The sequence below is a fragment of the Chiloscyllium plagiosum genome, chromosome 26 (genome assembly GCF_004010195.1).
Source record: "Chiloscyllium plagiosum isolate BGI_BamShark_2017 chromosome 26, ASM401019v2, whole genome shotgun sequence".
Taxonomy (NCBI): domain Eukaryota; kingdom Metazoa; phylum Chordata; class Chondrichthyes; order Orectolobiformes; family Hemiscylliidae; genus Chiloscyllium; species Chiloscyllium plagiosum.
Genome location: NC_057735.1, coordinates 33,195,042 through 33,219,085, shown reverse-complemented (window position 1 = coordinate 33,219,085; position 24,044 = coordinate 33,195,042). Strand labels below are relative to the sequence as shown.

The 24,044-nt window shown below is 40.6% G+C and overlaps 1 protein-coding gene and 1 pseudogene across 1 annotated transcript in view; one reads left to right on the top strand and one right to left on the bottom strand.

Annotated features, from left to right (window-relative positions):
- The window catches only part of nav1b (neuron navigator 1b), a 638,783-nt gene that overhangs the window by 481,994 nt on the left and 132,745 nt on the right, over positions 1-24,044 (bottom strand). The window contains exon 5 of the mRNA XM_043716841.1: positions 2,145-2,253. Coding sequence (XP_043572776.1) covers positions 2,145-2,155 — 11 coding nt within the window. The 5' untranslated portion in view covers positions 2,156-2,253. The remainder of the gene's footprint in view (positions 1-2,144; positions 2,254-24,044) is intronic.
- LOC122563365 lies at positions 19,571-19,690 on the top strand (annotated as a pseudogene).

Sequence of the window (24,044 nt, the reverse complement as noted above, 5' to 3'; positions counted from 1 at the left end):
TCTGATCAAGATTCTGCTGTAATCGGAGGTAACCTTCTTCGCTGCTCACTACACCTCCAATTTAACTCACATTATTGATATTCAGCTTCCTCAACAAATAAGCAAGATTTCAAGAATTCTCGATATGGAAGTCCTGGCAACTTCAGTTTGTCACTTGTTCCAGATGATCTCCAAGTTGGATGCTGGGCACCAACATGTCATGCCACGTTCCATGGGCACCGGCCAATGGACGATGACATATGACATGTACTTTGTTAGAGCTCAAAGGAAAATGGAGGTCGATCTTCTCAATCAGATTTTTTTCTTCAAGGTAGTGCCCTCGGTCCAAAAATGATGGTGGCAGAGTAACATCCCAGGAGCCCGGTGCTGGTCCACTCCATCCATTTTTTCTTTTTCTCTTCCTTCAATGCTGTCTTTAAAATGTACCCTGACCTCTCTTCTTGAGGCCAAGCACATTGGAGGCAAGATTTGATCCCGGCAGCAGCAGAGGGAGTCGGGTTGTGCTCCCAGTGGCAGGGAAGCGAGTTTTGGCCCAGTGCACGGTGCAGGACTGGCATCTTCAATCAAGAGACAGCCACAACATGGCAACATCATTGGCAGAGGCAAGATGACGTCAAAGAATGGTGACAGGTTTCTGCAGTGTGCGAAGGGGATCGAGACTGGATGACTGCTTTGTGCTGATGCTGATCTCACGTCGGGCTGGATGATCCCGGATCCAGGCCCACAGATAAGCACTGAAGGAGGACTGTACTGCCGAACATCTAACTGTACTCCTTTATTTTTCTAGCTTCTTACTCTATATCTGGTTTATTTTTGTATTTCAGGAGAGTGGAGACATTGTACAACACTATTCACTGTATTTGTAACAAATGCATCCAACAAATACACAGGACAATAAACAAGTCAATCAATAAACCTTCATCAGCTACTTCAACAATGACCTTCCTTCCATCATAAGATCAGAAGTGGGGACATTTGCTGATGATTGCACAATGTTCTGCACCATCATGACTCAAAACTATTTTCAACCAGCCTGTCTGGAAATGTTACGACATACCTTTGGGCAGAGCTGGGACTTGAATCTGGACCTTCTGGTATAGACTTGGGGATATTTTCACTCACTACAAGAATCCTCAGCTTCTATTATACACTCATTTTATTGAGCAAATAAAAAACAAGTTAACAAATTAAGTAATTAGTTGACAGTCTCTTCCAGAGACATTCTAACGAAACGAACCTTCAAAGCAAATTCACAAAATTATCTAATTTTTATATCTGCCCAAAATAAGTAATCACTCAATATTAATGTACTCTTCAACTTGACTATGCAATGGACAAATAATACCCCATTTTCCTTCTAATGAACACTGTCAGAATAGAGCTTTGGTAAACTTTAACTAAACAGAAGTAGTCTTTTCTCTCTCATAAGTTAATTTGTTTTCAGCAATGTTATGATGAAACCCTTGAAGCAATGGTAATTATAGATAAAAAGAGCAAAATTTGTTTTGGGTAATCACCAAAATGGATGACAACAACTCATCAGTGCTTTTTACTTCTGCCTAATTCTCTGTGTGAAATGTAAATCAGGTTGTCAATTTGCTGTTGCCCATTTTACACATGAATTATACTTCCAAGTTGTCTGCGATCACTTTTAAAACATCTTGCTCACCCTTTCACTCCTATCTACAATTTATTTTTACAAATAACCAGAGTAAAATCAACAACACACTTAATCCTAAATCAAAAATTAAATTCAAATAGCAAAACACCCTCAGAAAAAGTGAGTTCAAGGCTGAGATTTTATCTTCAATTAAAACTCTTAATCCGACAGCATATTGTAGCATCTGAATGTATTCCTACATTAAAATTCTCTGACAGAAATCCATCATTCTCCTTGTAGTCAATATATTAAAGAGTCAGCACTGACAGAGGAAGAAATCATTAACTCTATCACAATGCACATGAATTCTGAAACCAAAGCTGTCTAAAGGAAATAACATTGAATGTATAAAATTTGACAGTCTCAGTTGTTCTTAAGATTCTAAATGCTAAAACATAATCTTGACACTTATTAAAAGTGCATCCATTTACTAAGGTGAGAATCCAGGATTATAGAATGTCACGAAAACCAGAAAGGCACTAACCTGGACTGCATGTTTAGGTGCTTGTGGAGAGGGAATTGTCAGTCTGAATCCTGAATCAGCTGATGGGATATTGTTTTAATAATGGCCATCAATGTTCAGTTGTTTATCTCTGGAGGAAAAGAAAAAGGGACATAAATTATGCTTTAAGATCTATAATAAATTTAATCCAACATTCTTGGAATCCAATAGAAAAGAGCAAAAGCAACCAAAATGAAACACAGAGGCATAAGTTTTCAGGTAAAGGAATGAACAACCAGACATCTGACCTGTTTTTTGATAATTGCCGGAGACAACCATGAGTACGTATAGTGATCTAGTGCTGACACTGAAGTTATAGGTGGCCTTGCAGCAGCTGACCCTGCTCCACTGTAGCACTCTGCTGACCTGGAACTTGTCCATGATTATTGCCAGGTCGGCATAATGCAAAGTGTAAAGAAATCTTGGTGTGTGACTCAAATATGCTATGTCAGCTACAGTGTACCTTTGTATGTTTTGTTTTCTTCAGTGTTACTGCAAATACACATATTGGATGAGGGCACCTCAGACAGGTTTCCAGCAACATGATTGGTCAAGCACATACACATCGACGTGACGCTACTGATAATGTTATCCTCTTTTCTTTTGGGAACAAGATCCAATGCATACACTTTTGACATACCAAAGAAAGTAAGTGTTGGCATTTCATTACACAGCATCATGTCCTCTGGGTGTCCTACACTGTTTTGCAACCAACACGTTAAATGCAGTCACAAGTAAGCATCAGACAGTTAATGTACACCACAGAAAGGAAAAGGATGACCAGCTACAATGTGTTGTATGTTGTATGTTGGTTCGGGGGAAAAACATTAATCCATGTTATTTACTAAATTGTGCCATGGATATTTTACTAACCTCCAAAAGAGTAAGTCTTGGTTGAATTTCTAATGCTGACAATGCAACACTACCTCATTGTCATGTGATCAAGTCTGAACTTGCAACCTTCCGGCTGAGAAGTAAACATTTAAATCAGCTGAACAAAGCTGAGAAAGTGACATTTGTTCCTGCCCTATCCTCAGATGAGACAGAGTACTGGAAGGTGGGTAGAGAGATATTATGCGGCTTGTCTACCATCTCTCTATCAGTCATTCCAGTTTATCCATTCTTCTGATTGGGAAATAACTAGCACAAAGGGTCACACAAACGTAATTGTCAGCAGACAAAAAAAACAAAATAAAAAGTTTTTCTCTAAAAAATGTTCCTTTGAAATGCTCCAGGCCTCTCTGCCTTCATTTATTCTGATTGCGCTTTAGACTGAACATCCATCTCAAGTGCTTATGAGGAAATTGCATGGAGGATGTCTCCAACTCCACTATCAATTTTTAAAAATGAAACATCTGCTTGCACTGAATGGCAGCTGCTGCCAACCAACCAAACATGCTCACCACAAATCTCCCCAGGACACAGGATGTAGGGACTGGGATCATCACTCAATTTCAATTTATATCTATGGACAACAAAGACTAAAATTAGCTCTACGTAATTTGAGAGCTGTAAGGAAATCCAAGATAAAATGTATTATACTGTAGCATGTCGATGTAATCAATTTGATTGCAAGATGCTCCGGTATCTAGAGTTTGCTAGAAAATAACTGAGGGATACAGCTAATCCAAACAGAACCAGGCACAAAAAAATTAACACTATAATTGGGTCACTGATTACTTCTGCATTATGGCCAAGGATAAAATAAACATCTTAGGGGCTCTTGTGGGGCCGAGGGTGTCTCTATTCCTCCAGGAGACCCGGGTTGAAGTCCCACCTCTGGAGGAGGTGTGTGATAGCATCTCTGAACAGCTCGATGTGAAAACATCTGAAACAAGAGATTTAAGCTCTTCCATATTGTGCTTAAGTTTATCAAAGTGCAACATGAGGCTAGCAGCTGTGTGGTAGCAAGATCATCACAGATGAGATAAATTAACACAGTTTGACATCAAATTATTGTCTAAAATAAAAGCGTTTCTTGAAAAGCTTCAAGCCAGATTGCAGAATGTAGTGAATGGTTAAATAAATCAATCTAGGACATATGGCTAAAATGTGAACTATCAAATACAAGGCATCCGTTTTGCAGATAGATATGTCGGTTTAAAAGGCTTTTTTTTCAAATTATAGATACCATAATGTCAGAATTATAAGTAAATTTGTGATGAAATCGACTTTTACAGCCATATTTCAAACATAAAATTAGATGCTTTTCCAAGTAATCCATTGATAAAATCTCATAAGTAGTTGCTCTAATCCAGTGGCAGAAAGTCATTGAAGCAGTGTAGAGTGGGGTTATATTCTGAGTCCATGCAGAATTTCTGTTGTAGTTGATTCCAAGGAAATTGTATGGGAAATTGAAAATTATAATGTACAATTCCTTTCTGTCTGGAACCATCTAAACAAAAACATCTAACATTGGAGAATTCAGAATCATTTAACCCTATTAGTCACCTTAAACCTATTAGTAGAATGAGGAGGTGTTGGACTGGGATCGACAAAGTTAAAAATCACTTAACTACAGGTTATCGTCCGACAGGTTTATTTGGAAGCACAAGCCTTTGCAGCTCCTTCATCAGGCAGTTATTGGGGCAGCATTATAAGACCTTGATCCTGGCATGGAGTGCATGGGGAAACTGCAAGAATTGTTCATGTCTGCCTGGTACAAAATGGGAAAGTGGCCTGGTCGTGGTTAACAAGGGAGATTAGGGACAGTATTAGATCCAAGGGAGGTACATACAAATTGGCCAAAAAGAACCCAAGACTCAGAACTGAGAGCAGATTTCAGCAAAGGAGGACAAGAGGATTGATAAAGAGGGGAAATTAGAGTACTAGATAAGCTTGCAGGGAAGATGCAAATTGATTGAAAAAGCTTCTTTTGGTATATGAAGTTAAAAAGTTTAGTAAAAACAAATATAGGATCCTTCGAATCAGACTCAGGAAAAATTATAAAGAAATGACAAATTAATTACATTCATATTTCGCATGTCTTCCCAAAGGAGGACGCAAATAATATTCTAAAAATGTTTCAGAACACGTGATCTATTGCAAGAGGGAAAGTAAGGAAATCATTATTGATAGGAAATGGTGTGGGAGAGGTTAATGGGATGAAAGGCCTACAAGCTAATAATTTACATCCCAGCGTACTGAAGGAAGCTGTCCCTAGAAACACAGGCTATATTGATGGTCATCTTTCAAGTTTCTACAGACTGCAGTTCTTGGGGCCCAGCTATTCAAAATATATGTTGGTGGATGAGATGAAGGAAAAGGGTAAGGGGAATTAGGGGGTACGGGTATAAACTGTGAGAACAGAGATGCTTCAGTGTGATTTTGACAAGTTGAGCAAATGGCAAACACACAACAGATGAAGTTTAATGTGGACAAATATGAAGTTATCCAGTTGGCAGGAAAAACAGGAACACTGATTACTACGTGAATGGTAATAGATTGGAAAAGGGGGAGGTGCCATGAAACCTAGGTGTCCCTATACACCAGTCACTGAAGGCAAACATGCAGACAGTGAAGATGACAAATGATGTGTTAGCCTTCATAAAGAGAGGATCTGAGTATATGATCCAGGTGTCTTGCTACAATTGTCCAGGGGCTTAGTGAGACTACACATGGCGTATTGTGTGTAGTTGTGTGAGGGAGAATGTCTTGCCCATGTAGTAAGTGCAGCAAAGGCTTATCAGACTGATTCAGACCTGGGATAGCAGAATTGATGTATGAGAAAAAACAGAGGCTGGATCAGTTAGCACTGTGGAGGTGAGGCCGAGTGGTATTATCGCTGAACTATCAATCCAGAGACTCAGGTAATGTTCCCTGGACCCTGGTTTCAATCATGCTCTGGCAGATGGTGATCTGAATTCAATAAATTAAAATCTGGCATCAAAGATTGATGTCCATGAAAACTGTTGTCAATTGTTGTAAAAACCCACCTCGTTCACTAATGTCCTTTCGGGAAGGAAACTGCCATCCTTACCCGGTCGGCCTTACGCTTGACTCGAGACCCAAAGCAATGTGATTGACTCTTAACTGCCCTCTGGACAATTGGGGATTGACAATAAATTCTGGGCTAGCCAGCAATGCCCACATCCTGTGAATGAATATTAAGAAAAATATCCACTGGAGTTTAGAAGAATGAGGTGGTTGGGGGGGTGGGGTGGGGGGGGGAGGTGGAATCTTATAGAAACCTTTAGAATTCTAAAAGATTAGGAACGGTAAATGTAAAAAGAATGTTCCCAATAACCAGGAAACCTAGAAACAGGGGTCACAATCTAAGGATATGGGGTAAGCCATATAGGACTAAGATGAAGAGAAATTTCTTAATCCAGACAGCGGTGAACATGTGGAATTCTGTCACAGAAATGGTTGAGGCCAAAACACAATGTTTTCAAGATGATGCTAAATCCAGTTCTTAAGATGAAATGGATCAAAGGATATAGGTGAAAGCAGGAACAGCTATGATCACACTGAATGGCAGCACAGGCTCGAAGGGCCGAATGGCCTACTCCTGTTCTTATTTTCTGTGTTTCTACATTTGTAAGACATATTTTTTAAAAACTAACTCGTGAAATAAGGCTGACTGAAAACTAACAGTGAATAAAGCATAATTTGAAACAATCAAAAAAATTCTGTACCATTGAATGTGCCACAAAGTAAAGGACCAGATAATTTCACCTCTTCTCAGAAAACTACTGACATGTTAGTTTTTCCTAACAGGCATTAAGCAGGATGGAAACTCTGGCCGACTGAAGTCAATGAGATAAATTTTAACTTGCAGTAGTGTGAGAATTTGACGTCTGTGCGCGGCGGTGCTTATTGTGGAAAGCTAATCAAGAAGTTAGTTCCCAACTTCAAAGCTGCCTTGTTGTGTGATTGTGTGCTCTCCACAGTGTCTGTGCTCAAAACAAGCTTCCGACAAGCTCTGTCCACACTGTAAAAGTACAGTTAGAGCATTCTCCTTTAAATCACACATTCTCTGCCTCTCCAGCAGTATCCTGGGCATTGCCCATCTCTGTGGAACAGCATCTTGCACAGCAGTGCTTAGTATACCCTATTACGTAAAGTGTGGATTCTCCAATTCTCTCACTTTCACACCATTCGCTGTGTTGCTCAGTTATATGCAAGTCACCAGGTGAAAACTCATCTCCCTTCCTTACAGATCTCAACAAAGTGCAAGGACCTCAGCGGATGCATGAACAGCCAAGTCCTGTAACCATCTCCTCAGAGGCAGAGGAACCACTTAAAGATATGAAAGGCTCGTAAGAGATGAAAGGAATGAATTTGAACATGGGATTTTAATTGATCAGATGCACTTCTTGTATTCATTGGTAACATCAAGTTAGAATGAATATTACTTGCCATATAATATGGTCAGTTGCAAGTAGTAAAGGCCTCAATTTCCAACAACCAAAAATTCAAATCTCCAGTGATGCTCAATTCCTCCTCCTTTTCAGTTATCACTTGTGAGATTTGTAAAGGCCCAACTTTAGCTCTGCAGTTCTCCTTTGTGTTATACTTTATTTAGCAACAAGGGAAAGACGAGGTCTCTTTCCAGAAATAATGTTGAACTGACTGATGGACAACATCTTTTGAGAGTCACTATGAGGGAGAGGCATTTGCTTGCAAATGGTGAATATGTCAGTAGAGGTTAAGCAGATGGGGATGTGAGGAAGTAAACATCGAGAGAAGGATTGATGCAACTGCACAATTAGTTGGTATGAGGACTGATGTGTTGGATCAGGAGTAGGAAGACATTTTAAAGGTTTGGGATAGTACAAACATTTTCAGGTCATTGAATGTGACACATGGCCTACTCTTCCTGTTTTATTTAGTTCATTAAAACACTTGCAATATTGAATTCAGGCCTGTTGCTGGTCACGTTTTCTATCTCTGACTATGTTTCATCGGTCGTCTTTTTCCCCTCAGTAGGGAATAGCATATTCTTGAGGATTCTTACAGTCTCTAGGTTTGTGCACTTCAATCTGTTATTTCTGTGTGTCCTGCTCCCAACTCAGGAATCCATTCAATTTCATCCTCACTTTTCCCACTTTCACTTTAATTAGAGACTACAGTCAGTTATAGAGTCATAGAGACGGACAGCATAGAAACAGACCCTTTGGTTCAACCCGTCCATGCCGACCAGATATCCCAACCCAACCTAGTCTCACCTGCCAGCACTCGGCCCATATTCCTCCAAACCCTTCCTATTCATACACCCATCCAAATGCCTCTTAAATGTTGCAATTGTACCAGCCTCCACCACTTCCTCTGGCAGCTCATTCCATACACATACCACCCTCTGCGTGAAAAAGGTGCCCCGTAGGTCTCTTTTATATCTTTCCCCTCTCACCCTAAACCCTCTAGTTCTGGACTCTCCGACCCCAGGGAAAAGACTTTGCCTATTTACCCTATCCATGCCCCTCATAATTTTGTTAAATTCTCTAAGGTCACCCCTCAGCCTCCGACGCTCCAGGGAAAACAGCCCCAGCCTGTTCAACCTCTCCCTGTAGCTCAAATCCTTCAACTGTGGCAACATCCTTGTAAAACTTTTCTGAACCCTTTCAAGTTTCACAACATATTTCTGATAGGAAGGAGACCACAATTGCACGCAATATTCCAGTGATCTAACCAATGTCCTGTACAGCCGCAACATGACCTCCTAACTCCTGTACTCAATATTCTGACCAATAAAGGAAAGCATACCAAACGCCTTCTTCACTATCCTATCTACCTGCAACTCCACTTTCAAGGAGCTATGAGTCTGCACTCCAAGATCTCTTTGTTCAGCAACACTCCCTAGGACCTTCCCATTAAGTATATAAGTCCTGCTAAGATTTGCTTTCCCAAAATGCAGCACCTCACATTTATCTGAATTAAACTCCATCTGCCACTTCTCAGCCCAGTGGCCCATCTGGTCAAGATCCTGTTGTAGTCTGAGGTAACCCTCTTCGCTGTCCACTACACCTCCAATTTTGGTGACATCTGAAAACTTACTAACTGCACCTCTTATGCTCACATCCAAATCATTTGTGTAAGTGACAAAAAGTAGAAGACCCAGCACCAATCCTTGTGGCACTCCATTGGTCACAGGCCTCCAGTCTGAAAAACAACCCTCCACCACCACCCTCTGTCTTCTACCTTTGAGACAGTTGTGTATCCAAATGGCTCATTCTCCCTGTATTCCGGGACATCTAATCTTGGTAATCAGTCTCCCATGGGGAACCTTGTTGAACACCTTACTGAAGTCCATATAGATCACATCTACCGCTCTGCCCTCATCAATCCTCTTTGTTACTTCTTCAAAAAACTCAATCAAGTTTGTGAGACATGATTTCCCACGCACAAAGCCATGTTGACTATCCCTAATCAGTCCTTGCCTTTCCAAATACATGTACATCCTGTCCCTCAGGATTCCCTCCAACAACTTGCCCACCACTGACATCAGGCTCACTGGTTTATAGTTCCCTGGCTTGTCCTTACCACCCTTCTTAAACAGTGGCACCACATTAGCCAACCTCCAATATTCTGGCATCTCACCTGTGACTATCGATGATATAAATATCTCAGCAAAAGGGCCAGCAATCACTTCTCTAGCTTCCTAAAAAGTTCTAGGGTACACTTGATCAGGTCCTGGGGATTTATCCACTTTTATGCGTTTCAAGACATCCAGCACTTCCTTCTCTGTAATATGGACATTTTGCAAGATGCCACCATCTATTTCCCTACAGTCTATATCTTCCATATCCTTTTCAACAGTAAATACTCATTTAGTATCTCCCCCATTTTCTGTGGCTCCACACAAAGGTCGCCTTGCTGATCATTGAGGGGCCCTATTCTCTAGGAGAAAGTGAGGATTGCAGATGCTGGAGATCAGGACTGAAAAATGTGTTACTGGAAAAGCGCAGCAGGTCAGGCAGCATCCAAGGAGCAGGAGAATTGACATTTTGGGCATAAGCCCTTCTTCAGAAATTAGGAAGGTGTGCCAAGCAGGCTAAGATAAAAGGTAGGGAGGAGGGACTTGGGGGAGAGGCATTGGGAATGCGATAGATGAAAGGAGGTTAAGGTGAGGGTGATAGGCTGGAGAGGGGGTGGGGGCGGAGAGTCGGGAAGAAGATTGCAGGTCAAGAAGGCGGTGCTGAGTCCGAGTGTTGGGACTGAGATAAGGTGCGGGGAGGGGAAATGAGGAAGCTGGAGAAATCTGCATTCATCCCTTGTGGTTGGAGGGTTCCTAGGCAGAAGATGAGGCGCTCTTCCTCCAGGCGGCGTGTTGCCATGGTCTTACGATGGAGGAGGCCAAGGACCTGCATGTCCTTAGCGGAGTGGGAGGGGGAGTTAAAGTACCAATATGTCCAACATCAGCACTGCTTCTTGCCAAGTGTATTTAATGAAAACCCATTCTTTAAGAACACCACAAACTGCTTAGAACTTAACATTACATTATTGAAAAGCCATTGCAATATACAAAAGCATGCAGATTACATTGGTCATATTGGTTGTCCAATCTGGCATTCCACTCAGGAAACAACTTAATTAATATTCCAAATAGTTTGGGTTTTCTTCAGATTGAATACTTGTGAACTGAAGCTAGTGTTATACCATGTTGTAACACTAGTTTAAAATATTACTGGCTGAATGCAGTTTACTTTTCACACATATTGTTTCTTCTTTTCCCTGTTAAAATGGCCTTTTATTTTTCTCATTTCATTCGACAATCGTTCTGGTTATTCTTTTACCATTAGTGCTCCAACAACCTTACTCTGATCTGGCTATACTGTGGTGAATAATAAATAAAAAAAAATTGTACATTGTGTTTGTTAATTGTATTACTAATTCCTTTTTGACAATTAAATTGATTTTTTTTTGCTGACTGTATTTTCTTCCTTATGATCACTACAAAATTTCTGCACACACTCAAATACCTCACTGAATTAGCTTCGACAGGTCATCTACTCAAATTAGAATGGGAGACAGGAGTTGGTGTAGCTCACATAAAACAGCAGTATGCAAAATCATGAATCACGACAGTAGTTTTGTTAAAATACCATTGATTGACACGGTCCCTTCTTATGAAGTTTTCCCTGAATTTCAAATGTTATTCAAATGTGTAGAAACTAAAAAGAAATTGACAGCAAGCTCACTCAAAGGCTTCAGTTGTGAAAAGACAAGTTCATAGCACTTCATCCCGAGAGAGCTCCTAATCGAAGTAAGATAGCAACACCCAAAAGGGAAGCAGTAAAAGTAGTGGCTGTGATATTTCTAAAAGAACATGTTAAATAGAACCACAACACAATGTTTTAAAAACATCAATGTGTTTATCTGAAAGAAGAAAATTCAGGTTAAATATCAATGGGAAGAAAGATAAAAGAGAAGTTACCACAGACAAAAGCTGGCAGGAGAATAAGAGGAGGATCATTCAGGCAAAGCTATAAACGAAACGAAAATAACTTGTGCAATAACATGGACAAAATTACACGTCAGTACACTGCAAGCCGTCCTAAGCACCAGTTTAAAATTCTTCAACATTCCTGAAGGCAAGCTGGTTACATGAATGAAAAGAGGCCCACATAGAATGTGAATGAACACAGTAAGATTAAGAATAAGTTTTACCTTATTCCAGCCAAGTGAAGTCCACCTTCCCAATATAGAATGTTGCAATTCATGAAATGATGTCTGGTAGCAGACTAAATATATTTTCTTTCTGAATATCAATAGTTCTTTTTGATCCCTACTGGCTTGATGCTAGGAAGATTTACATTGTTCTATGTTACCCTCAGTCAACCTCCTCGAACTAGCTGTGATTGTGTTTCTGTCTGTTGGACAGGAAGCCAAGGATTGACTTCCTCCCAGATCTTATGAGCCAGGGATTGGTCAGTAAAGGAACCTAGTAAACCAGAAGCTTCCCAGATAACAGAGGGTTTCTTTTTTTCACCCCTGCCATGCCTCCTGCATCAGTAAGTTATCTGTCCTGGATGGATACATTAATCTTTATATCTCAACCCTACGTTTGCAAGTAACTCAATCCTGACACAAAAGATGCACAGCTTCACTGGACTATTTAAATGGGCCTCCATTTTCTCAGGAGGATGTGGAGTTAACAATCTAGTTCACTTAGATTTAATATATATTTCCTGAACCTTTTGGCTGCTGAGAGAACTTTATTTCCTTGTGTGCTAAATTTGACTTACCTTCACCATGTTGGTACAAATTACATCAAATTCCATCTACAATGATATAGTCAGAGAACCTATATTTTGACAGGAACAAATTTATAAAAGACTGATATACTTTGCATTGAGCTGCATTCAGAATACAGCAAAGTGCGTTGTTCAACTCAACTCGACTGCACTCCATATGTGCCTCCCTGCACCCTATTCCACCATACTTGACATCAAATCCTTCTACTCCTTTCTCCTTCAAGCTAATAGAGTTTAGGCTTTAAATAAATCTTTATCATTTGCCTTGTCTGCACCTTCTGAGAGAATTGTCCACATTCTTGCCACAATTTCTCCTAAATTTTCAAATGAATTTAGTAATAATGATTTTGGTAATTTGTTAAAGTTTTTTTTAATCCTCTTTAGGTTCTTTGGAGACACTCTGTTCCTTGTTTGCAGGTCAGTTCTTTCCACCCAGCAGCAATCGACTTCCAAACGGGAATTGTCACTTGTTCAAAAAATGACAACACGCTGAGGAGTACTGAGCAGGTCTACTTGCATGAAAAGCATTTTATGTGCACCCATCAGAACACACCTCTACAGTTGAATAGAACCATCTCTCTGAGGGAGGCAATTAGTGTTGATGGAGGCTTCACTTACAAAAATAAAAACCATCAGGCAACTGACAGTATCATTGTAATGTGGGAATTAATGATCTAAGTATGATGTTAAATGATTTTTCAACAATACTTCAAAAGAGATTTAGTTGGTTAATTTATTACATTGCTGCACCACATCACTAAACAATACTTGCCATGGTTTAGTACAAGTGCGTGCCTCAAATTGCAAGCAACATCTGGAAGATGAAGGTAGTCTCTTTGGAGGTTAATGATCAATATAACATGATCGAGATTTAGAAATATCATTTAGTAGCCAGATACTTTATTTTAAATAGCTTACTTGAAGGAAATGAAGACACAGTTCAAACAAATTAGAATAGAGTGGATTTTTTGGCACTCCATTAAAGCAAACATTTTTTAAACAATGCCTGACATTGAGTGATGCATAGTTATCAAATCTCATAACACGATTAAGTGAAACTATTCAATTGCTTTAAAGGGAAACCTAAGGTGGACAATAAACTCTGGCCTAGCCAGAGACACCCACATCCCATAAATGAACCGAGAATAAACAATTCCCGCTGCTTCTTCCAGATTCTCTTATTTACTTACACTTTTCTCAATCCACTAACACTTTTTTTTTTCAAATGGTCCATTGTGACTACAAATTTCTTTCTAATTAGATATGCATTTTACAAAACTTACCAGGGATTTCAGCATAGATTCGATGGGCTAAGTTTTACCAGAAATCGGCAAAATATCATTTTTGTTGAGGATTTCTCTCTGCACACCCCAGCAAGTGTTATCATCACAAAGTCACCTCATTAACTAGATAACACACTATTGTGCCTCACTTATACAATACTAACCCAAACTTCCCAATCATCATAGGCCCAAGTACTCACCACTGCCAGGTGTCACTTCTGTCAAGCTTGGGCATACAGAGCTGACCTACATAGTTCAACTGATGTCCCCAGAAATGGCAGATAAAGGGAAATTGGCATTCTGCTTTGCATACAGGGACCTGAAACTCCTGATTGATGCTGTAGCCAAAGCCAGCCTGGTCTAAGTACTGGGTGTTCAAGAAAACGACAATTACCAAGGAAATAGTACTGAGTAAATTATTTGAATTGTGAGTTGGTGAACAACAAAAATAGTTTCTTCCTGCCTGGCAGAACAGAGCAGTGTCCAAACTATGGCTTATAAAGCAAGTTACAGTGAGTATTAACTGTAAAATTTGGCAAGAAGAAATAATAGAACTGAGGATTGGGAACAGTTAAGAAGGCAGCAAAAGGGAACCAAGTCATTGATAAAGAAGAGAAAAGTAGAGTATTGGGGTGAGCTTGCAGAGAACATAAGAACTGACTGAACAAGCTTCTATGGCTGTGTAAAGAAGAAAAGATTGGTGAATAGGTCCCCTACAGACAGAAATGGGCAAATTTATAAGGGGAAACAAAGAAGTGGCCGACCATCTACGTTAATACTTCACTTCTGCTTTGACAATGAATGACATGAATAACATGCCAGAAATGATGGGAAAAACAGGGTTTAATGAGGGGGAGCAACTGAAGCAATTTTGTATGAGTAGAGAAACAGTGTTGTAGAAATTAATTGATGGAGGACTGATAAATCCCGAGGGCTTGATAATGTACATCCCAAAGCACTTAAGGAAAAGGCTGTAAAAATAGTGGATGCATTGGTGGTCACCTTCCAAGATTCATAAGACTCTGGAACAGATCCTAAATATTGGAGGGTACCTAAAGTAACCCCACCTTTTAAAAAGGGAGGTAGATAGAAAACAGGTATTAATAAACAAATGAATCTGATTTAGGTGTGTGTGTGGGGGGGGGGGGGGGGGGGGAGAGATTGGAGTCCATTATGAAGGATTTAAGCGAGCACTGAGAAAATAGTGGTAGAATCAACACAGTCAGCATGGATTTACGAAAGGAAAATCATGCTTGACAAACCTACTGGAATTCTGCGAGGATATAACGAATAGAATTAAACAGAGGAGCCAGTGGATATGGTTTATTTGGACTTTCAGAGGGTTGTAAAATTAAAGCCTATATGTATTGCGATAGTGCATTGAGATGAATAAAAATTGGTTAGCAGACAGGAAACAAAGAGTAAGAATAAATGGGTCTTTTTCTGAAGGCAAGCAGCAACCAGTGGCATACCACTACGGCCCCAGCTATTCCCAATGAATATTAATGATTTTGATGAGGGAACTAAATCAATTTCTTAAACTTTGCAGATAACACAAGGCTGGGTGGAATGGTGAGCTGTGAGGAGAATGCAGAGACGTTGCATCGTGATTTGGACCCCTGAGTTAGCGGGCAAATATATGCGAGATACAGCATAATATGGATATATGTTAGGTTATCCACTTTGGTAGCAAAAACAGCAGGGCAGTTTACTATTTGAATGGCTGTAAATTGAGAGAGGAGAATTGGGCTGCATGGTGGCTCAGTGGTTAGCACTGTTGCCTCACAGCACCAGGAACCTGGGTTCAATTCCACCATTGGGCGACTGTCTGTGTGGGGTTTGCACATTCTCCCAGTTTCTGTGTGGGTTTCCTCCCACAATTCAAAGATGGGCAGGTTAGGTGAAGTGGCCATGCTAAATTGCCCATAGTGTTCAGGAATGTGTAGGTAAATATAGAGTAATGGTTCTGGTTGGGTTACTCTCCGGAGTGTCAGTGTGGACTTGCTGGTCTGAAGAGCTTGTTTCCACAGTGTAGGGATTCTATGAATTTTCAATGAGGTCTGGTTGTCCACTCTACCCATTGCTGAAAGTAAGCACATGGGTGCAGTAAGCAGTAAAGAAGGCTGTTTGTATCTTGATCTTCATAGTGAAAGGATTTGAGATTGGAATGAGGATGTCTCGCTGCAGTTGTACAGGGCATTGGTGAGTGCGCACCTGGAACACCATGTGCAGTTCTGGTCTCCTTATCTTAGAAGGGATATTCTTGCTACAGAGGGACTACAACATAGTTTGAACAAATTGATTCCTTGGATGGAAGGACTGAATTAAGAGGAGAGGGTAGGTCAGTTAAAATTGTACTCATGGAGATTAGAGGAATGGTGGGGAAATCTCAGAGAAACTTATAAAATTCCAACAGGATTAGACAGGTTAGATGAAGAATGTTTCCAATATTGGGGGGGTCCAATAATTTAAGGATAAGGGTTAAATCTTTTCAGACTGGGATGAGAAGAAATTTTATTTACCCAGAGAGCAGCGAGTCTGTGGACTTCATGACCAGAGAAATCAGCTGTGGCCAAAACACTGGACTTTCAAGAGGGAGGTAGATGCAGCTTTTTGGCTGAAGAGATCAAGGAATATCAGGAGAGGGTAAGGTTAGGATATTGAATTTGATAATCAACTACGTTCATATTGTTTGATGGAGCAGGTTTGAAGGGTAAAATGACTTTTTCCTACTCCTTTGTTTCTATGACAAGTCCCCAGGTCCCAATGGATTTCATCTAGGGACCATAAAAGAAGTAGGAGAAAGTGAGGACTGCAGATGCTGGAGCCATAAAAGTAGCCGCCAGTGAAACATATGACACCTTGCTCTTAATCTCCAAACTTCATAAGATGTAGGGAAGGTTCTTTTCGATTGGAAAATAATTAATGAAAATTCTTTATTCAGTAAAAGCTTGCTAATAGAAAGTAGAGAGTACAAAAAGTGGGTGTTTTTCAGGCTGTCTGGATGTCATGGGGTTGGTTCTGGGACCTCAATCCATTATAACTTATATAAATGACTTTGATGAAGGGATCAAAGGTATGGTAGCTAAATCTGCTGATGACACAAAGATAAGTTGGAAAGTGAATTGTAAAAAGGACATGGGGGGTTTTGGTGTGCATGTCTACCAGTCCCTTAAGGCAGTGAGACAAGTAAGTAAAGTGGTTAAGAAGGTATATGGGATACTTGCCTTTATTTAGCTGACACAAAGAGTTTAAGAGTGGAAAGATGATGCTGGAACTGTATATAAAATTGATTAGGTTACAGCTAGAATATTGTGTGCTATTCTGAAGTCTACACTATAGAAGTGATGTGATTGCACTTGACAGGGGGCAGAAGAGATTAACCAGGATGTTGCTGGGCTCGAGAGTTTTAGTTATGAAATGAGAAGGGATAGACTGGTTGTTCTCCTTGGAACAGAAAGGGGTGGGGGGGACATGACTGAGACATATAAAATTATGAGGCCATAGATAGGTTCCTTTCTGCTTGATGGAGGGATTAATGACCAGGGACATGGATTTAAGGTAAGAGGCTGGAAATTTACAAGAGATGTGAGGAAAATTCTTTTCACCCAGAGATTGATGGGAATCTGAAACTCACTGCTGTAAAGGGTGGAAGAGGCAGAAAACCTCACAACATTAAGGTGCATAAAGTTTTGTGCCAGGTGCTGGAAAAGGGATTCGATTAGGTAATTGGTTGTTTTTGACCAGAAAGCATTTGAGGGCTGAAATACGTTTTTGTGCTGTAGACCTCTCTGACTCTATGAAATGAAGAGACAATAAAGGAATGTAGACACATTAAGTAAATGGGCAAAGATCTGACAAACAGAGTTAAATGTGGGAAAGTTAAAAATCACACAACACCAGGTTATAATCCAACAGGTTTAATTGGAAGCACTAGCTCTCGGAGCGCTGCTCCTTCATCAGGTGGTTTTCAACTACAATGTTGACAACCACCTGATGAAGGACCGGCGCTCCGAAAGCTAGTGCTTCCAATTAAACCTGTTGGACTATAACCTGGTGTTGTGTGATTTTTAGCTTTGTACACCCCAGTCCAACACCGTCATCTCCAAATCATAAATGTGGCAAGTGTGAAATGTCCATTTTTGCAGATAGAATAAAAAAAAAGCAGCTCATAATATAAATGTTGAGAATATGAAGAGCTTGAGTGTCCTAGTGCATGAATCACAAGAGATTAGTACAGGTGCAGCAAGTAATCAGGAAAACTAATGGAATGTTATGATGCATTGTAAGGGGAATTGAATGCAAGAGGAGGGAGATTATGTCTCAGTTATCCAGAGCATTGGTGAGACCATGTCTTGAATACTGTGTACAGTACTACTCACTGTACCTCCAGAAGGATGTTAATGCTTTGGAAGTGTTTCAGAGGGGATTTACTGGTCTAATATCTGGTATGGGCAGATGCCTTGTGAAGAAAGGCTAGACAGAGTAAACCTGCATCCTGTGAACTTTAGAAATGCCAGAGGTGACTTATTTGAAACTCAGAATCCTGAGTGGACTGGATAGCGTGGACACTGAAAGCTTGTTTCCTTTTTTGAAAGGATCTAGAACTGAGGTCATAGTTTAAAAATAAGAGGGCACCCATTTAAAACTGAGATGAGGAAACATATTCTTCTCTCAGAGAATTGAGTGTATGTTGCACTTTGTTCAACTTTCTAATCAGACGAGTGGGAGTATGCCTGTCTAACCACACTACAATGTTGAAGCTATGTAGCCCAGTCATCCTTAGAGATGCATATGTTCCAACGTCTGAAATGAGTAGCTCCTGCACCATGTGCAGGCTCTGGGTAAACAGAAAATTCTTGCTACATTGGCAACTCATGTCAATCTTTCATGGAGGCAAAACATAACCACTGCACCACAGCCATTTGTTAATTGATTTATAAGGTTTCACCATATTGACAAGAGTGGTTCGGGAAAGGATTTTGACTGCACACAATATGTCTAGCTTCACATCGCACGTAGCACTCGCATTAATGTTTTAGCTTCATGCATAGCTGTCAGTGTAATTCTGCTGCCCTTTGAAGGGGTGCATAAGTCTCAAAACTGAACCCCTCTCATGTAGAATGAAACTCACCATCTACACTAGGTACGGTCAGAGCCATTTTTATCTCCATTGTACTTGTTAATTCAGTATGATGGAAAGAAATAGCACTTGCTTCTCTAGCTGTGAGTTTAAAGATCAGCCTTGTACTATTGGTAAATCCCTGAATCTACACACTCCATTCTTAGTAGCTGTCCTAGTGGTGCACTGTTCTCCCATGGAAGCCAGGGTGATACTGACTGTCAATGATCGTGACCCCCACGTTAACTCTGCCCTTTAATGCTCTATCAACTCTCCACCTTATTTTATGGAGTCCAGATCTGCCCCCTAAAACTTCACAAATATACTCCCCTCTGCATCCCATCCTTCTGCTACCAATCCAAATAATTAAGTTCTCCTGCTTCCTCCTACAGCATTGGTCCCTGATAATCACTCAACTTTTAGTGGACAGAGCCCTGAGGCTGACCACGATCCTCCACCTTGAGGAGCTTAGCCAGATAGTCCTGAACAATGAGTGACCAACCCCCTGAGACTGTCTTCCCATGACTCTATGGCTGGTTGCATTAGACCCTCGGGACTAACTGTAGCCTATTTCCTGGACTGTAAAGGTATGGACCTCCTGACTGTGGCCTGTACTGACATCGGAGGCTGCCCTTGTGTTACTGTTCCAGGCCCCCCAAAGGACAGGTCATCTACCTTGACTTGACTGAGGACTTAGACTTTGAGACAAGGCCATTTGAGCCAAGCAGACTGTGTTTGGCACATACACTACTGGTACGTGGTGCAGGTATGACACTGACATAGTTTGGTGCCATATAGCAACAGATTGCCTGAGACCATACTAGTTTGAAAATGCCTGATCTCGTCTGATCTCGGAAGCTAAGCAGACTCAGGCCTGGTAAGTACTTGTGATGGGAGTCCACCTGGGAATACCAGGTGCAGTAGGCTTTTGGGGCCTCACGGTGGCTCAGTGGTTAGCACTGCAGCCTCACAGCGCTAGGGACCTGGGTTCAATTCCAGCCTCAGGTGACTGTCTGTGTGGAGTTTGAATGTACTCCCCATGTCTGCGTGGGTTTCCTCTGGGCGCTCCGGTTTCTTTCCACAGTCCAAAGATGTGCAGGTTAGGTGGATTGGCCATGCTAAATTGCCCATAGCGTTAGGTGCATTAGCCAGAGGGAAATGGGTCTGGGTGGGTTACTCTTCGGAGGGTCAGTGTGGAATTGTTGGGCCAAAGGGCCTACTTCCACACTGTAGGGAATTTAATCTAATCTACATTCACCCATTGACTGATGACTGCTGACAACCAATGACAAGCTGCCTGGTTTCCTGTCTGTGTTAACAGGCAAGGCGTGGCGGAAGTATTGAGAGGCTTTGAGCTCAGGCTGAGGGCCCTGAGTGCAAAAAGGCATCGCAAGACATGGCACGGATACTGTGAGCATCCAAGTAGACAAAATCAGTGAGCAATAAGGGTGAGCAGGCTGAAGGCCCATTCTGTGAGCTAGGTACCCAACCCTGTGTGCTATGGCTTTGCACAGCATGACAATGAAAGGTGCCGTTAACTCCACAATGTGCAGTACTCAACTGCAGTGAAGGATACTGTATATGGATCAGAAACATGGCTCAGTGATGCCATAAGCCTCGTTGTGTCAGCTCCTAAATTCCATGGATGTGGTGTATGTGCAGTCACTGCCCACGGAGAGTGCTTTGAGCTGCTATTGACTGGCATCTAAGATGGACATCCAGAGGAGCATACAGTGGGCTGGAGTTCCTGCATGCCTGCTCTGACCTACACGTGACAGGGTCTTGTTTCTAGCGGGTAGGTGGGTGGCTCAACAGGAAACTGCATATTACTGAGGTGAGATTAAGTAAAAGTTAAGCTGGAATGAATGATCATACTAATATCCTCTCACTGTTCACTCGTGAGAATCTCAACTTCATATCGAACATATGTCTTAACATCAAGGTGGGTCTTGGGGGACATCTTGCCAACTTATGCAAATATCTTACTATGGCCCATGTCATTCAATAGCTGGAAAGATTTCACTGCATCATTTTCAATCCATGATGGAAATAACACTGGTTCTTTCATAAGTTTATTGTTGTTTGGTAACTGTTAAAGCTTCAACTATTACTCAATTTTCAGTTGCAATGACTGACATTTTTTGTCATCACTGTTCAGATTGTATTTTTCCATAATCCTCCTAGATATATGTCTATCATCATATCTAGATTACTTATGTTCTGGTGTGTATATTCACAACACTAATACAATGCTGTGATCATCTGCACATATGTAGTCATGTCCGTGACATCATACTAGTGCTTAATTTATGCTCATAGAAGCTTTTAGCTCAAAAGCCTCAAAGTTAAAAATGTGAAAGTTAGGAGAATTAATTTATACCATGTTCTGTTGCATGTTAATAATGCAATTATTTTCAAATAGGTTAACATTGTACCCTGGAGGTCATACACTTCCATAACCACACATTATCTGCCAGAAACAGGGGGTGACTTAATCAATGCTCTTGTATAAATAACAAAACAAAACCTTATGAACCTCCATTAGCACTGCAAATATCCTTAAGAACTTCACTAGGGTGCAATGGGAAATAAATAAATACCTGTTGTGGTTCTATTCGCCGCGCTGGGAATTTGTGTTGCAGACGTTTCGTCCCCTGTCTAGGTGACATCCTCAGTGCTTGGGAGCCTCCTGTGAAGCATCTCTGTGATCTTTCCTCCGGCATTTGTAGTGGTTTGAATCTGCCGCTTCCAGTTGTCGGTTCCAGCTGTCCGCTGCAGTTGTCGGTATATTGGGTCCAGGTCAATGTGCTTATTGATTGAATCTGTGGATGAGTGCCATGCCTCTAGGAATTCCTGGCTGTTCTCTGTTTGGCTTGTCCTATAATAGTAGTGTTGTCCCAGTCGAATTCATGTTGCTTGTCATCTGCATGTGTGGCTACTAAGGATAGCTGGTCGTGTCGTTTCATGGCTAGTTGGTGTTCATGGATGCGGATCGTTGAGCCACAGGAGGAACTATTGTGCTTGCACACAGTTGATTCTGCCTAGCAGTGATGGTTACTGAAAATAAAGGCTGCCTATATGCCTATTTACTTTCATAGCCATTTGCTTATTGTGTATCTTCCATATTTTAGTATGACCAATAAGTGGTGGTATTAAAAGATCATTCAATACAAAATTTGTTTTGACTTGTTAAAAAAAAATTAAATGTACATACACTCACTTCATTACACATAACTTGAATATTGCTAAAAGTTGAAAGATGGAGCTGAATTTTACATCTCTCCTCCTCCCCCGCCAACCATTGTATTCAATTGTAGAGAGTTCGTATGGCCTACACCTCAAACTGTCTCCAATTTTAAAGAGGCAGGAAGCACGTGGCTCACTTACTCTTGGGTCCATTGAGGTCCTTAGGTCATCCTACCTGTCTTACAATTGAGTAATGTAGTGTATGACTTTCAGTGCCGGTATGTGCCTGGTTTATGGGTTGTACATCCCAGCAACTGGCTAATCAAATTATGTTGAATGTGGTACCACTCAAGGGGACCAATTTGTCCTGGACAGTGCCAACTTTGAGTGTTGTAGTTGCACGCATTCAGGCAAGTGAAGAGTATTCTCATACTCCTGATTTCTGTCTTATAGATCACCAACAGGTACTGGGGAGTTAGGAAGTGAGTTACTTACCACAGAATCCCCAGCTTCAGATCTGTTCTTGTAGGCACTGTATTTAAATTGCTAGTCCAGTTTAGTTTCTAATCAATGGTAACTGACAGGTATTGATACTGCAGGATTCAGTGATCTTCATGTGAATTAATATCAAGCGATGATAATTACATTCTCTATTACTGAAGGCTGACATTGTCCGGAACTTAATGCGGCACAACTATATCTAATAGCTCCACTAACAATTTAAGATAATCAGTCGAGTTTCTAATGTCACTCAGGTTTGCTTAGTAACATATTTTCATAGTCAACTTAAAGACATATTTTAAGCTTTGCACATTTTTAAATTAATCTGGACTTTGGGAAGCCTGTATTTTCCCTTTGTTTTCATCATGATAATATTACAGCCAATCAGATGTGACATGCCCATGAATGAATATTAATTTTATCTTGTAGCATAAATTGCTGACAGTGTTTGAAATTTGGCGTTCCTGTTAAGTGTACTTTTAAACACTTCAGCAACATGGATCTCTTTTCAGTAATATGATTTACTTTGATAAATAAATCACAAATAAATGCCTGTTTTAGATTGATTACTTCAAATGAGTTTTTAGACTTTATAAAATAGTAACACAAGATTCATACAACTGATACAGTGTATAAGTAGAGAAAATTTAAATCCATCCAACACAAAATGAGAAAATTAGTTAATTCTGAAATATCCCAAAGAATGTACTTATCAGTTTTGTTTTATTGGAGGTGAAATTCATCTCAGATAAATGACATTTCCAATTTGTGACCTATACTGCTTTATCGTCTATCCCATTGAAGTTATTGAAAAGAAAACTGGACAAAGTATAACGGTGCTGACATGCTATTACCTCGGGAGCTTTCAAGGTGCAGTGGTAGAGTCCCTGTCTCTGAGGCAGAAAGCCCGAGTTCAAGTTCCACCTGCTCCAGAGGTGTGTCATAACATCACTAAACAGGTTAACTATAGTATCTATACCATCACCACTACACAATGACACAAATTCAACCTTTTGTTTCCAATAACATGGCTGCAGACGCAACTTATGAGAATAAAGATGATTCTTTTCTTTTGTCAGTCCAGTTCACTCAGAAGCAGATCTCCACAGAATAACAAGCCACAATGCAACTTTAAACTGGCAGATTTCTGAATGCTGGATGAAGTCCAAACTGCATCATGCTTGGCATAGCCTTCCAGCAAGCTTTAATCAGATCACACTGTGTACCACTGAGGTACCAATTGAAAAAAAAAAGGAGTAGGTAGAAGACCATTTTTTTAAAAATAGCATCTTGGATTTTAACTTACATTTGGAATTTATTGATTCATATGTAGGTAAATGTAATTAACAGATTGGACATAATGGCACGGATAATTAACTAATCTCTTCCTGGTGACATCTGGTGGTGGAAATGACATCCACAGAACTTCTTAGTCGAGTTCATCAGAACTCACCCTGCCAAAGGTTCTTTCACCATGGAACTCAATGCTCTGCCAAAGAACTACATTTAAAAACTGGGAATCATTGAATGATTTGCAACCAAAGCAGCTCATGATATCATTCATGCAATACAATAAGTCAGCAAAACTTTGTGG